This window comes from Lontra canadensis, unplaced genomic scaffold (genome assembly GCF_010015895.1).
Source record: "Lontra canadensis isolate GAN:19392208 unplaced genomic scaffold, GSC_riverotter_1.0 scaffold2, whole genome shotgun sequence".
Classification (NCBI taxonomy): domain Eukaryota; kingdom Metazoa; phylum Chordata; class Mammalia; order Carnivora; family Mustelidae; genus Lontra; species Lontra canadensis.
This window is the reverse complement of record NW_022630996.1, coordinates 45,431,001-45,447,734: the sequence shown is the minus strand read 5'-3', so window position 1 is coordinate 45,447,734 and position 16,734 is coordinate 45,431,001. Positions and strand designations below refer to the sequence as shown.

The 16,734-nt window shown below is 39.4% G+C and overlaps 1 protein-coding gene across 2 annotated transcripts in view; it reads right to left on the bottom strand.

Moving 5' to 3' along the window:
- The window catches only part of RAPGEF5 (Rap guanine nucleotide exchange factor 5), a 218,835-nt gene that overhangs the window by 44,966 nt on the left and 157,135 nt on the right, over positions 1-16,734 (bottom strand). For both annotated transcript variants that reach the window (XM_032873502.1, XM_032873512.1), the window contains exon 12: positions 632-710. In XM_032873502.1, the coding sequence (XP_032729393.1) occupies positions 632-710 (79 nt within the window). The remainder of the gene's footprint in view (positions 1-631; positions 711-16,734) is intronic.

Below are 16,734 nucleotides of genomic sequence, written 5' to 3'. Positions count from 1 at the left end.
GCTTGGCTTTATGGCCTTTCATCTGTTGCACCCCTTCTAGTTCATGTATCAAATCATAAAGCTTCCCTAACTCGTCATTAACCTCATCACACCTGTCATTCTAACAGCACATGTCTTCACAAAGCTTCTGAAAGATGACAGTTGATTAGGGAGTAGTTTCAACCTCCCACATTGGGGATGGCTCACCGGGCCCTGGGACACTTGCAGAGAAACATGGAATCATGCACGTACATTTTCCTGCCCAAGTCCCCTGGCACTAACGGCCTGATTGTCTTACAAGTTCACTTATGGCCTGTCCACTCAACCTCTTGACTCTGGGCTTTACTGGGTGGGCCAAACTTACCTCAGATTTCTCTTCTTGAGACCTACGTTTGAAGAAAACATAACACAAACAGTACAATTTACCCACAACCCAGAAGGTGAGAACAGTAGCCCCGCCTTCCTGTTCTTCCAGTTCTCCCTGTCTATTCTGTCTCATTTCATCTTTTACCTTGGATATCATTACATTAATATTTAACAGATCCACACTCTACAGAGTGGCTGAGTAAATTAAGAAAGGCAGTTAATTCCTAATGTGAGACATCTGTCTGAGAGGAAGCCAGCACAGCATCCTGAAGTTAATGAAGGATATTGCCTCAACAGCGCCTGGCACAAGTCATCAGTTGTCATGAAGACCGTGTACGTGAGGAGGAAGTCATCAAGGAGGGTCTCTGCAAAGAAAGTAAAATAAACACAAGGTAAGCACACCAGTGATAAGAAGGGCAATTGCTTCTCCAGGCTCTCGAACAGCATGTGTGGCAGAATTATGGTAAGTGGTGGTGGTTGTGGGAGGGGTTAGGATAGGAGAATTTTAACCAAAAAATACATTACTTGTTGATGTTAAGATTTTTTAAACTCCTTACACAGAACACCTCAAGCAATGGGATTATTTTTTTTGTTGCAAGGCTCTCTAAACATACAACTTTTGTTATTTTTTTTCACTCTCTAAAACATCATTTATTTTTGTGGGTAAAGATGTTATAGAAACCCAATGCATATATAATGTCCTTTTAAAGATAAATTTTATAGGGGCGCCTGGGTGGCTGAGAGGGTTAAAGCCTCTGCCTTCGGCTCAAATCATGATCCCAGAGTCCTGGGATCGAGCCCCGCATCAGGCTCTCTCCTTGGTGGGGAGCCTGCTTCCTCCTCTCTCTCTCTGCCTGCCTCTCTGCCTACTTGTGATCTCTCTCTGTCGAATAAATAAATAAAATCTTTAAAAAAAAAAAAGATAAATTTTATGGTATTTCCGGGGTATATACTCCAGTCCCACAGGGAATGAAGCTCGCATGTTCTAATAAATTAAGGCTTTCTAAAGTCATTTACCTAAGTCTAGGCCAAGAACAATGGATAATAAAACTTAGAGGACACACAGCAGGTTCCAAGGCCATTCACTTTTCTCTCTCAAATACATCTATGAGAAGCTGGAAATGTGGTGGGTGATGGTACTGTGGCGGAGAGAGACACAGCTAAGAGACACTTGTTAAATATGGGGAGCAGGGGCGCCTGGGTGACTCAGTGGGTTAAAGCCTCTGCCTTCGGCTCAGGTCATGATCCCAGGGTCCTGGGATAGAGCCCTGCATCGGGCTCTTTGCTCGGCGGCGAGCCTGCTTCTCTCTCTCTCTCTCTGCCTGCCACTCTGCCTACTTGTGATCTTTCTCTGTCAAATAAATATATAAAATCTTAAAAAAAAAATACAGGGAGCAGGGATAACATATCATGATATACTTCTTCCCAATCCCTTCCCTACCTCCTCAACTGACAAAAAAAGCTTTGATTTTTATTGCCTCTTGGCCTTGAGTGTTCTTGGAAAAGTCCAGCTTACATGTAATATGGGACAGCTAAACAGGTAAACCCTAACCCCCCAATATCATTTCCAAATTGATAGAAAAAATCACATGCACAGTGCGAAGTAGAGCTCTTGCCATACTTGTTTTTATCCAGCCTCCTTAACTTAAAATTCTTTTTCAGTTAATTTCATTTTTATGCCTTTTACATCCTGGACATAAATTTCTAGGAATTTGAAATAGTAATTAATCAGTCGTAAGAATAATGAGCTTGTACACGTGATACCATTTATGCTCTCCAAGAGCTATACTGAGTGTGTAAGTAGAAAGAATCGCCCTGTATAGAACTCTGAAGGTCTATGTCGAGGTCTATGGCATCTAAAAATGCCAGAATTTTTAGAAATAACCAATACCATTTACTGTAAGGAGTGATCAATGCAAAACAACAAGGCTATGTTTATGAACACTGATATAAACTCTGATATAAAGAGGTAGTGAATGATATCTCCGATCCTTGTCAGCTGCCCCTGCTTAATTAATTGTTTTGTTTGATTGCAGAACATCAAGATCATCCCAATTTACACCAATAAGTGATTGCAAATGGTCATGTTAAAAAAAAAAACAAAACTTCCTTTCTAACTGCAGAATGGCCTTAAGTGAAATGAACCAGAGATGCTAATGAAGAGTATTAAGAAAGTTTTTTTTAAAGATATTTACTTATTTATGCTAAGTAACAGTATTCCTTATTAAAAAAATAAATTTGACAAATGGCACCCATAATGTCAAATCAGCCTACATGTATAATGTATCACACTGCAATATATTAACAGTCTCTGCTCCAGCTTACTGTTACTTGTAAAAGTAAGTTCTCAAACAGATGTGTCTGGGCCTTGCTAGGCAGAAACGAAGCCCTATCCAGTGTGTAGGGGAAGGAACAGCCCCATATGGAGTTCTACAGCCCTATATGCTGAAGGTAACTGTGGGAGTGTGGCCAGTTGGACAATTCAGTGTGAACACACACACACAGCCTAGACTCACAGAAGGCCTAGGAGCTCTCTCCTAGAGACCCTGTTTACAAAAGTGACTGGCAAGCTGTGACCTCCAACATAATTTCCAAATTCACAGGAAAGATTCCGTGCAGTTTCAAATATTCATCTGCATGGAAAGGCAGGAGAAACTGTATTCTAAGACCGGCCCCCAAACCTAGTTAACCTGACAACAGAAGTTCATCACTTGGTTATCCTAATGAAAATCCTGAAATATACATTTTGGAGGTCTGTGTGTCCTTCATCACAGTTCTTAAAAATAGTTTCAAGAAAAATCAAACAGTGGCATAACATCTGAACCCCTAGGATATTTTGAAATACTACTTAAAAACTAGCACTCTGGGACACTACTGAGCAGGTATGGTCACCAATTCTAACACAGCTCTGTAATAAATGTGGGTGATGAAAATCTTCAAGCTCTCTGCTCTCGTTAGAAATTGAGTCTTTCTTGTATACAGTGCTAGGTATAGGCAGCAAGAACCACAGAGTAGCCTAAAATCTATTTGAGGGTTCTCTGCGGGCCTTTACAGATCAGAGCAGACAATATACAGAAGCCGCTGGGTGAGAGCCTGAGAACCTCACCATTCCTCATTCAAAATATTTGATGGGACATAGGTTCAGACTCTTTGGGATGTTCTTATACTTAGCTGATTCAAGGAGGTTGGAACTATTTTCTAATCAAAATTTACTCCATTAGCAACTGAGATGAAAAAGAATGCCATTAAAATTTGACATAACCAGTCATTCCATTCTGGAACAGCCTTGGATAATGAGCTGAGTGACTGTGAGAAGTCTGGTTTATATGGTGGCAAAACCATTTGGCATTCGATTCAATTAATGAGCTCACATGTGACGATATTTTGTTAAGGGCTTTGACCCAGAAATGCTTTCCCCTACGTTACTACCATATTTAATATTCAACAGCATTTACCTAATTATCTCTTTGCAACAGAAATATTAATTAAAATAAAAACAACAAGGCTACATAAAAACATCTCCAGTTAAAGTCCTACCGAACCGCTAAACTTCCTCAAAAGAGAACAGATTCCCTATGCCCTTGATTCAAATCTTTCCCTATTTAACTACCATATTGTTATGAAATTTTTCTCTATATTAAGAGCTTTCCCTTACTCTCTTTCAGCACTGGTATTTTTTTGCTGCCCATGAAAGTAATTGAATGATATAATCAAAATGACACACTTCAAATAAAAATGCATTTTGTAATAGCCATGTATCAAAAAAGACTGTTCAATGGTATTCAGAGATATTTTTAGAACCACAAAGGCTATACAAATGATCCCCTGAAGACTATTAGCCAACAATAGCCATTTAGAAAGACTAGCACATCCTCTGGCATCCACATTAAAACACTATAATTATCTATTATGTTATATAGTGCTTAATTAGCAGTAATTTAAGACCTTAGGCAGAAAAGCACCTTTGTGTATAAAAGTATCTTTCATTTAAACAAATTCATAGTGGCCATATACACTAACATTCTGAATAAAAAGATATATTCATTTTGCTTTCTAACTCTGTGAATACCTAGGTATTAACAGACAAACACCTTTCCTTTGAAATTCTATTCTTTAAATCAATCACTAAATCTAATCCCAAATTCTTGGCTCATCACTGACAAAAGTATTCAGCCATCCTTTTGGGAGTACTCCCCTGCTCCCCCCAAATAAAAGAATATTTATGTTGTGGCTTTTTTAAGTATAGGAAGTATTCTCGCAGTATAAAAGAAACATGCTGGTAACGATCAAAACTGGAAAGCAGATACTATTAGTTTTACGCATTATGTTCACTTGAAATAAAATACATCAAGGTATAGTCAAAATCTAAAGCTTTGATAGAAATGACTCTAAAAACAATGAATCTTGGAACACTGAAAAAATAAAATAAAATTAAAAAAAAAAAGAAATTACTCTAAAACTCATGACCATAATGATGTTAATACAGGACTTTCCTCCTCATCTGTTATTGTCTAAATCTTAAGGTATAAGAAAAGAACTGTCCATTTTCATTTGATTTTACTTGAATGTATTTTTCTTTTACGCAGATATTAAAATATCTTCTCATTCTCGCTTGAAATGTATCAAGCACTAAAATGTCCATTTATTTCTGTAAAACGCAAGTGTTTCTGGAGCATCCTAGAGTTGTGTCAGGTGGACTAGTAACTGGTTTGGTACAGATCCTTTTTATAGGGTTCTGTTACATAAATGTAATCAATTCAGAGGAACTGATCTACATGTTTCAAAAGGGTCTAAGCTTAGTGCTTTTCTTCTTTTCTCCTTCCTTCCTTCCTTCCTTCCTTCCTTCCTTCTTTCTCTCTCTCTCTCTCTTTCTTTCTTTTGGTATAAGTGAATTGCCAAGAAAGCAAATGGTAAGAATTTTGACAGACAACTGCCAATATTTGCTATTTAAACGAAGTATGGTAATGTGAATATTCAACATTTCTATAATGACCCACATTCCCTAAAGTACTGTTAGCAGTTTTGTTTCACCTATATTTCTACTCCAGATGCAATGGAATTTAAGGCACTCTAAAGTATGTTCTACTTAAACTTTATTTCGAGAAGCCAAGAAAAACTCTGTACTTGAAAGGCCCTGTTTCTGGTCTGGGAATATTACAACTTGCCATTATTTTTCGAGAAGTAGTGCCAAAATGTACCATGTAACTTGATTAAGCACAAATTAAAAAAAAAAAAATTAACGTTCATGCCTGAATCATAGGTTCAAGTGCTATGCCCTTAAGAGCTATGCTTTTTTCTCAGTTTATTTGACATTTCTGAAAGCAATATTCATGACCTCAAATGCAGCTTTTTAAATTCACTCAATTCCTGGATATTTTTACACTTTGCCAGAGTACTGCTTAGCTATTCTAAAATGACCAAATCTTGAGATCTCGTTTTATTTTTCCTTATTGGTTACATAAAAAATGCTTATTCATTGAATGCTGTTTCTACATCAGATTTTAAAGGTCACCTCTTTCATGACAGGAGCTTACTACACACAGAGCTTGGGTGGCACTCTTCAAATAATGAAATCTGTTCTTATTGTAACTTGAAAAATTTGGGAAATTCTTTAGGAAAAAACGATTTGAATGCAACAGGAATTATGTTCTGAACTATATTACATTTCACATGCTGCCTTTTAAAAATGTCACTAGATAGAGCATGCACTAATAAACCCAGGGCTTGCCCACGTTCTCTACACCAAGGGTCGCATTTGCAAGTCACCCTGGGAGGGTAGAGACAGGCCCCATGAGCTCCTGCTGTCCCAGCCCTCAGCTGCTCTCAGCGTCTAGGCACAATTATAATTACAACCCATTTGTGACTCATGCATGTATCTGCTAAACCTGCGAGGAAACTTAGAAAACAGTGTGGAAAGTACTAAGGGAATCAGAGAGCTGAATTTCTACCTGGATACCCTTAGGCACAATGTTGAACCTCTCTGGGCCTTAGTTAAGTCAGCTATAAAGTGGGTATCATATCCACACCTAGCAGAATTGCAGGCAGAATTAAACAGAATTAATTAACAGAATAGTGTATTCTCAAGTACCTGGCAGAGAACATGGTGTACATTAGGCACTCAATAAGTACCACCTGTTCTTACTTTCATAAAATAATATTCAGACCCTTTTCCAATTCTCCAAGTCCTACCAATCAACCAAGGAAAAACCGAGTACTGAAAACTGACTATATAGAAGGCATTTGCTAAGGGATTTGCGGGTAAGAGACAAGAAAGCACAAGGGAGCTGTGGCTTCAAGCTCATAATTAGTCAGGGAGCTGAGACTTTTGTCCCCATGAAATGAACTAAATAAGGCAACACCTCAACTGGGCAGCACCAGTCATAAATGTTCTAAGGGATGAAGGAAACTCCAGCGTGCCAAGGAAGGTGCCATGTGGGGTCACCCCTGAACTTCTAAGAAGAACTGGTGGGGTGCCTGGGTGGCTCAGATGGTTAGGTCATGATCCCGGGGTGCTAGGATCAAGCCGTGCGTCGGGCTCCCTGCTCAGTGGGAAGCCTGCTTCTCCCTCTGCCATTCCCTCAGCTTGTGCTCTCTATCTCTCTGTCAAATAAATAAATGAAATCTTAAAAAGAAGAAGAAGAAGAAGAATTATTATTGGTGGATAAAGAGATTAAATAAATGTGAGCAAAGGAGTGACAGCGTGTGTGTCTGCTGCTAAGTCACAAACCCGTGGCCTCTGGGCCTTGTCTAGCCGTTAAAGATATTTTTTGTTACGTGACAATATTTAAAACTCGGAAGACCTGGGCGTGGCTCAGTCAGTTAAGCATCTGACTACTGATTTTGGCTCAGGTCATGATCTCAGGTTTGGGATCATGCTTAGTGGGGAGTCTGCTTGAGATGGCTTCCCTCCCCCCCTCACCCTCATTCACATACTCTCTCTAAAACGAATAAATGAATCTTTAAACAAAACGAAACAAAATAATCAGAAGATCTGGCAATACCCGGCCCACACCTCATAAGCCAACTTGGTTTAGTGCTGAGTTGCCCTTTTCATTGCAGGGTAAGCTCTGCATTTCATCACCGCTCTGCCCTCCTTGGCTTCACTTGTTCTTATGAGCGGTCTGTGGAGAGGTGAGTTTTGTAAGTCTTGGTCTATGGTAAAGTTTAGAAACAGCAATGGAAGGGATCACATATGTAACTGCAAAGTAAAGCTAGAAAGTAGGTTGGAACCAACTCCTGGAGGGTCTTCAAGCCCTAGAGCAAGAAGCCTGTGGCTTGTTTTATAGGAAAAGGGAAGTAAATGGAAATTTTCAAGGGCAGAAATGACAAGAGATACAGATTACACTTGCTGCATCAGGACAGACTGGATAAAGTGAAAATCAAGAGAGGGAAGATGAGTGTACTTTTTAAATACTTGGAGCTTGAGTTCCCTAAGGTTACTTTAAGTGAAGATACTGGGCAGAAATATCAAAGACCAGAGCTCGCTAAAGAGGTCTGGATGATTATGGGAGCTACCATAAGAAGGGATAGAGAGGGTGGCCAGAGCATCAGCTCTCAGATATAACCCCAACAAGTTGTGAGCAGGGAGCTGAGGGCTGAGCTGGGGTGTATGTTCACATTTGGGCAATGCTAAGAGAAGGATGAGTTCAGGAAGGGGGAAGAAAAGAGAGAGAGAAAAAGGAGAACAGGGAGACACAAATATAACAGAAGCCAACAAGGAAGGGTGATGGATAGGAGAACAGATCCTAAGTGTCAAAATTTGCTGGAGGGAGGTCCATCAGACTTTGCCCGCATTCAAAGGCCACAGGATTTGGTGTGTGGATGGTGTGGATGTCTGAGGGCTTTGGAGAGATGCCCCTTGCAATATGTTAGGGGCATACCCGAGTGAGACTAGAAGGAACCAAGGATATTCTGATAATTGCCTTCACACCGTCTATCGCACTGTTTTCCCCAAAGACTCTTCTTGCAGGTGTTATAGTTTCCTGATTAGTAACAGCAGCAGCTCTCACAATAAGCTGGGAGGAAGTATTTCTTCCTGATCAATCTAAGTATCATTTTATTTAACAGTATAAGATTAGAACGTGGGAAGTGTCATGGGTATGGAGCCTTCAATACCAATCTGCCAGCATCTACCAACAAAAATTATTAACCAGTTGCAAGTCACTCAGGCTAACACAGCCGACTCTTGGAGTTGCTCCATCTGGTGTGATTAACTTCACAGAATGCATTCTTAAAGACACAAACTGTGTCCCTAAGTGCTTGTCCATTAAACACTCCAAAATGTCACAAAATGAAGAAAAAATTAACTGAAACATCAAATCCTAAATTAGAAGTCTGGGGCATTGTTATTTGAAGCAATGATTTTAATAGTGGAATCAACTTAGGACAAGGTATGATATTTTTATCTCCGAGGCACCACGAAGAATCTCTATTATCAGCTTTCTTCCAAAACTTGGAATATATCACCATTTGGAATGTTAATTTTTCCCCCCTGGTCACTGTGAATCATTATCACTGAATTCAGATGAGTAAGATTTATTTTTTGTTTCTGCTTAACAAATTCTAGAGCTATGAGAGAGAAGTTATTTTCCTCCAAGCTGAGCGAGAATCAACTGCCTTGATTTAAAGCTAAGAATGAGGGGTGCCCGAGTGGTTCAGTGGGTTAAGCCTCTGCCTTCAGCTCAGGTCATGATCGAACCCCATATCGGGCTCTCTGCTCAGCAGGGAGCCTGCTTTCCCCTTTCTCTTTGCCTGCCTCTCTGCCTACTTGTGATCTCTGTTGGTCAAATAAGTAAGTAAAATTCTTAAAAAAAAAAAAAAGCTAAGAATGATAACTAGATATATTAAAGATAAAAAGATACTCTACCAATTTACTAGTTTAAATTAAACACAACTAGGGTGCCAGGTCGGCTCAGTTGGTGGAGCATGTGACTCTTGATCTAGGGGTTGTCTGAGTTTGAGCACCACATTGGGTGTGGAGCTTACTTAAAAATGAAATCTTTTAGGGGTGCCTGGGTGGCTCAGTCAGTTAAGTGCCTGCCTCCAGGGATCCTGAGATCGAGTCCCATGTCAGGCTCCTTGCTTGGCGGGGAGCCTGCCTCTTCCTTTGCCTGCTGCTCCCCCTGTTTGTGCTCTCTCTCTCTCCCTCATTCCTTCCCCAACAAATAAGTGAATAAAATTTTTAAAAAGTGAAGTCTTGGGGCACCTGGGTGGCTCAGTCAGTCAAGTGTCTGTCTTCAGCTCAGGTCATGATCTCAGAGTCCTGGGATCCAGTCCCAAATTGGGCTCCCTGCTCAGTGGGGAGCCTGCTTCTCCCTCTCCCTCTGCTTCTTCCCCTGTGTGTGCAAATAAATAAATAATTTTTCCCTCTCTCTATGTCAAATAAATAAAATAAAATCCCTCTCTCTGTGTCAAATAAATAAATACAATCTTTAAAAAAAAAATGAAGTGTTTTAGGGGCGCCTGGGTGGCTCAATTCGTTAAGTGACTGCCTTCAGCTCAGGTCATTGATCCTGGAGTCTCAGGATTAAGTCCCACATCAGGCTCCCTGCTCAGCAGGGAGTCTGCTTCTCCCTCTGACCCTCCCCACTCATGCTCTCTGTCTCTCATTCTGTCTCTGTCTCAAATAAATAAAATCTTAAAAAATAAAGAAGTCTTTAAAAAAACAATTAAACACAAACATAACTAAGCCTCTTTCTAAACAATCTGGCACAAGATCTTACACGATCTGAAAATGCCCAAAATTAGAAAACTCACTTTACTGTGTAGCCCATGTTTAAAATTATTTCTAGGACAAATATTTCATCCACTGACTGACAGCAGGGATGCTTTTGTGCTCTAGGTTCCAGAACAATCTTTGGAGTTCTTTTCAGTAACGCATAGCTGCTTTCTTTCTCACACCAGTGGAAGGGAGACTAGTGCTTTTGGGTCACAAAGAAAGGTTTGGTCACAACCACTGACTGAACATGTATTGCTTGGGGTTGAGCTCTGTGCTTGCTGCCATGGAGAAGGCCACGTTTTAAGGCCTCAACTTTTACAGGGTTTGAAATTTAACCGGTGACATCATAAAAGGACCACATACGGGAGCCTATAGACCCAAGCTGATGAATATTCTGGTCATGAGAATGTCAGAACAAACCGCTACCCCCACTCAGACCCACGTCCCTCACCCGCACTCCCCACCCAGCACGCATTTTAGCCCTAGAGAGCCCCAAATTTGCTTTGAACCACATCTATTCCCTAGTGTGCACCAGGAAGCCAAAAACAGCTTTGATGGGCAACGAGGAAAAGTAGAGAAGGGAAGATAGTAGCTCTTCTCTTCGAACATAATCGAAAAAGCCCCCCTCTACTGACCACATCCTGTGTGCTGTACCAGGAGCTCTACCCACATGATCTGTGCTCCTCATACTCTTCCTAGGAGGCAGGTCTGATACTCTCTTTGTGGGATGATTGACACCAAGCCCGAGCTAAGTAGGGTGAAAAGCTACTGAGTTGCTGCAGGTTAATATCAGAAGGGTCCTAGGTCCCAAGGAGGGCTGATCTCCAGCTCTGGATTTCACTGCACTCTGCTCTTCTGAGGCTGTGAACCCAATGGTCCATACCAGACATGGAGGTAATGGGTGTACAGGAAAGTAACAGAGTCCTGGTTGTAGACAGGGAGGAGTGCTGCAGATATAGGAACTTAGTCTTTTTATTTCTGAATTGACAAAAGTGCCCCCATAAAGTCGTTTTCCATCTATACACCAGCATGCTAGAGTTCCTTTATTCCTACTTGAATTTCATTTTTATTTCTAGCAAATACTTGGTAAGTAGCAAAGAGCTATAAGGGATCAGCTAATTTCCTTTTCTAAAAGTAGAACTGACCATCACATGGAAGGATTAAGATAGTCCACAAACTCCTAATGTTTTTAAGTTTTTGTTTGTTTGTTTGTTTTGTTGTTTTTTTTTTTTAGAGAGTGCTTTAGAATGTGCTTTTTCTCTAAAGCACATGTACAAGCACCACAAGGTGGGGGGAGCGGGGAGAGGGAGAAGGAGAGGGAGCTGAAGTGTAAAGGCAGAAACTGAATTTTTTAAAACAAACTGTAAAACTCCTCTTTTCCTTCTAGATAAACTTCTCCATACTAAACATTACAGATACTGACAATCATTAGTCAACGTTTTATTTTGTCCTCTTTCCTAAAAGAAAAAAAAAACTGACTTCTACATCAAAGTTTTGTCTGTTCCTCACCTCAGTGATCATATATGCTTATTAGTCCAACATCTGGGTAATCAAGCCATTAAACATGTATTAACTGTCATCAGTTAAGGTATTTTTGTCTTTTTGGCTAAAGTCATTCATACAAACTCCTTTGTCTCAAATGGTTATAATAAGTCAGTTTGTGTTGTTTCAAAATAAGTGTACTACTTACACACCTTAAAACATCCTTAGGTCTTTCTCCTAGCACTGAAATCACACGATTCATGGTGATTTGACCCACTCAGCAGGTACATAAGAGTTCCAAAATATCACCAGGAAGATAATAATACAATTAAATACTGAAGCTATTTTTATGAGAACAAATTTAATGTGTGCTATTATTACACTTAGTCGAAGTCATAATATAGGAAATATTTTTTAGTACATGCCTCAGATGTTTTGTGAAAAATATATATTTTTTAAAGATTTTATTCAATGGGGCACCTGGGTGGTTCAGTAGGTTAAGGGTCTGCCTCAGCTCAGGCCATGATCCCAGGGTCCTGGGATGGAGCCCTGTGTCAGGCTCCCTGCTTAGCAGGGAGTCTGCTTCTCCCTTTCCTCTGCCTGCCACTCTGCCTACTTGTGTTCTCTGTCAAATAAATAAATAAAATATTAAAAAAAAAAAGACTTTATTTGGGAGGGGGAGAGAGAGAGTGATCGAGAGCTTAAGAACAGGGGAAGGGAGAAGCAGACTCTCCACTGAGCAATGACCCCCATTATGTAATGCTTTAAATCACAATATTTTTACATTTCTTTAAAGAGACAGAAATATAATTATGGCCTGGGATCTAAAGTATCAAAACAAACTAACATTAGCTTCCATTTATAAAATTACATGCCATTTTTCATTTCTTAGGAATCGAACTTTGCTTTTTGTTGGCCATATTTTGCGTGCTCTCGAGTGCGCCATGCTCTCTCTCTCTCTATATATATATACTCAAGCAGGGGGACTGGGAGAGGGAGAAGCAGGCTCCCCATTGAGGAGGGAGCAGGATGCGGGGCTAGATTCCAGGACCCTGGCATCATGAACTGAGCTGAAGGCAGACGCTTAACGACTGAACCACCTAGGGGCCCCATTTATTTGTATTTTCACATGAGAGATAAGTATATTTATACCTTGTTTAAGTTATCATCTGTTTTTCTGTTACACGCAGACATACCTAATAACAAATAATATATATACACAGAAAATTCTTAGGCATTCAAACACACGATGAGTAATGTGATCTGCTTCTTAAGTTTGTTTATTATCCAAAGCAAGCAAAGTACATTTACTGAGAGATAAGTATTATGACTTTATCCTGATCTCACTATTGTGGATTTCTAGAATATGCTGATGAAGACACATTTGCCTTGCATGTTTTTTTCCCAAAGAACAAACACTCTCCCTAGGAGACTGTAAAACAGAGTAAATTGTCATAATAACTCTGAGACGTGCGCTTGCATTGTGCCAATCAGCACTGGCAGAACTTGAGCCAACTACAATGCTTTTACAAAAGTCAGCACAGTGGTAAATAAAAATGGCTTGCGATGCCTTTAAATTCAGACCAAACTGAAACAAGACAACAAGAGGTTATATTTTATATGTCCAACTCTAGGGGGTAAGATCCAAAATAGGGAAGAAAATATCTTCACCATGTTTTCTTTTTTCTTTTCCATTTATGGTATATTTAAGGCTGTTATACAAAAACAAAATTTGTGATATCAAGCAAGAAGAAAATTTAGGGGGGAATAAACCTAACTTGCTTTAAGTACTAGATAAATCTCTCTTCCTAACAAGTATATTTAAGGGACATTGAAAGGGATGTAATTATTGAAGTAGTATGCCAGATACTTTAATACTAGAACTACTACCTATCATGAGTCCTGATATATACAACTCATTCACCAAAAATTATGCTCATTTAAGGCTGAGCATTTAAGTAGAAATACCCAGCCAGGTATCAAAAGGCAATTCTAACTTGTACTTTTCATCATCACACTAAGTGAAGCTCATTTATAGGATTAAAGGATTTAAAAGATTCACAAAGTATTTTGTATGCAGAAAACAGACAAGAACAGTAAGTCTGAAGCAGAATTGCTCTAAAAATAATTTCCTAGCACTATTCAGATTACAATAAGATATTTTGGGGATTACAAGATATTTTAGTTTTCTACATTTTCTTTTCACTCATATTTAACAATTCTAATTTCATATTTATTGAAAGATATGGGGGAAGGCCTGCCAGCCAGGCATTGGCCTTATGTATAAGGCAAAAAGCTCCAAACAGAATGAAAAGAATGGTTTCAATTGTAGAGCAAGAAAGCCCCAAGGGCAGAAAATGAGGATAATGGGAAATGGGAGGGGAAGGTTATAATGAGAAAGACTGCAAAGAGAAATGAGAAAAAAGCTCAATTATAGGTATGTTAAAGGCAAAAATTCTCCTGCTCAAAGAATATTCCTTTTAGACATGTGCTTGTCAATTACAGCAATTATGTGGCACTGCATCCTTTCAATGAAGCAATAATTTGATTGAAACATGCTGTGAGAGATTAACATGCAGTGATTATAATCAACAAATTGCCATTCACTAACATTTAGGAGACTACCTGAAGTACACACTCTTACACAGAAAAAGGACTTTTTTTTTTTTTTTTTCCCTGCTAGGATGCTAGTTTTGCTTGAGGAAGGTGGCACAGCATTTTAAAATACAAGACAAGGACAACGGATGATCTCACTTTAAATCTTTCAGCTGTCTGGGGAGATGACACACAAGATCTCTGAGAGAGAGAGAGAGAGAGAGGAGAAAAAGAAGAGCTTTTTCCATCCTTCAACATTATCTTCGTCTCCAACTTTAGCTGCTGATGTTACAGTAAAACTGTGGTCTTGTTAAAATCACTAGATTGTCAACTCTATTGACACAGTATCTTGTCTTTGTGAATTTCCAAATCTGCTCCTTCCAATGTGCTCCTCCAAAAGAGCTTGACTGATATCACACATCTAAGCAAGTTTCTAGAAATATAGCTGGACATGACAAAATCGTGTTTGCACTAAAGTACCACATTAAATATGCCCAAAGACCCAAAACTCACTAGGAAAATATGGTAATTTTAGAAACTTTGAGATTTGAGAATAGCATTTCTTTTTCAAGGAACAGAAATCCATTTTCTTTTTAGTTTTTAAAGATTTTATTTATTTATTTGAGATAGACGGAGGGAGAGGAAGGGGGAGAGGGAAAAGCACATTCTCTGAGCATAGAGCCCCATCCAGGACCCCAAGATCTTGACCTGAGCTGAAGGCAGATGCTTGACTGACTGAGCCACCCAGGCATCCCCATTTTCCTTTTAAAAGAATTAAAAAAAAAAAAAAAAGAAACAATTTACAAGAACAAAGAAATCCGTTAGTACCAAGCTGAGAAGGTGTACTATAGAGGTTCTTCTTCTTCTTTTTTAAAGGATATTTATTTATTTATTGAGAAAGGGAGAGGAAGAGGGCACACACTCAAGCTGGAAGGAGCAGGAGAGAGAATCTGAAGCAGACTCCACACTGAGCACAGGGCCCCACTCAGGGCTCCATCTCATGACATGACTTCATGACCTGAGTTGAAACCAAGAGTGAGCCGCTTAACCATGCCACTCAGGCGTCCCTGTACTATAGAGATTCTTAGTAGGCATACATTAGGGAGACAGAATATGAAAACTGAACAAAGCTGTTACCTTTCTCAAGTTTACTTTTATGAGAGAAAATTCAAGTTGTACTGATGATCTGTGTTTCACAAGCAACCTCCATCCTATGTCAAAGAGACTAGATAGGTTTAAGCCAGTATTTTATTCTCACAATAATAAAGCTGAAGGCTCTCAGGGCCTCATGATTCGACATGAAGTTTGTGTCGTATCAGATAGGGCCTATATAATTTATATTGAAAAACAGACTTTAATTTTATATATTCAGATCCTTCAAAAACTGACAACTCATGTATATATGCTTAGGGCAATTTTCCATGTACCAGAGTGTTTTACTATTTGTAATAAATTTTTCTCCAGCCATTCTAGGAAATTAGAAATTTACTGAACTATAAAGAAATTCCAGTTTCCTAACAATGTGTCAAATTGGGCATTTGAGGTGAAGGGAAAGCAGATAAAATGCAAATAAGGGAAATAAAGTAAATAAAATGTGCAAAGGTAAATGAAGGAGAAAGCCCATTCATCTCCACACCTTTCTGCAGTTTGCATGGAAAACCCCTCCTGGTTCACGGGTTGAGGACATCAGCACCAGGACTGGCTGTATAGAGACAACAGTCACATGTGAATTTCATATAGCATACAGTGTGACAGGGACCCTCAAAGACCCTCTGTCTCACCTCCAGGCTCTAGGACAAGGCCTTCACTCAAACCATCAGAAAGTAGTTGATTTGTTTCTTAAAATATCTTAAAAATACCAAATTTCTAAAACGAAGTCTAGAAACTTGTCCAGATGTCCAAGCTTTTCAACATTCTTACAGTCAAAAGGCTTGAGAGTTCATTTCTCAGGTAATTCTTGCTCCTTGTGCATCTTATTTTCCCTTTTTAATCTTCAGATCCTCTGGAAGTTAACTTTCCATAGTCCTACAATATTTTAGTTTGTCTCTGCTATGCTCTGGACTTATAGTTGAACCTCAAGTATTAGAAGAGGTCATGTGGGTTCAACATGAAAATGATGCAATTAAAAGAAATGCACTCTCAACAAGGATTGTGTGCCCGCAAAGTATGCTGTCCTCCTACTCACAGCCTCGTGCATTACACACCTGCCTTTGCCCATTGGTTATGCGGTAATGAAAACGTCCACATTTCCATTATTAATCAGTGTATGTTAATGACCTTATGCTTCAGCTCTGTCTCACTTCATTTCACCTTGCTTCATTACCAACAAGGGTATTAATTAACCCACAATCTACTGGCAGCATAAAAGCATCAATTCCCTTGTTATCATACATACTATCACATGTCTAAAGGTGGTGGGAATAGATTAGTCCAGATGATGAACAACTCAAATAAAATCCACAGCAAAATCTGATTTTTAATCACTCCTCCTGTGAGCAGGCTGACTGCACCTGCCTGTACTAGGACCTCTTCTTCCACACCCCTTCCTTTTGTAACCTCATGGAAGCAGGCGGCTGGCCTAGGGGCCATGCAGC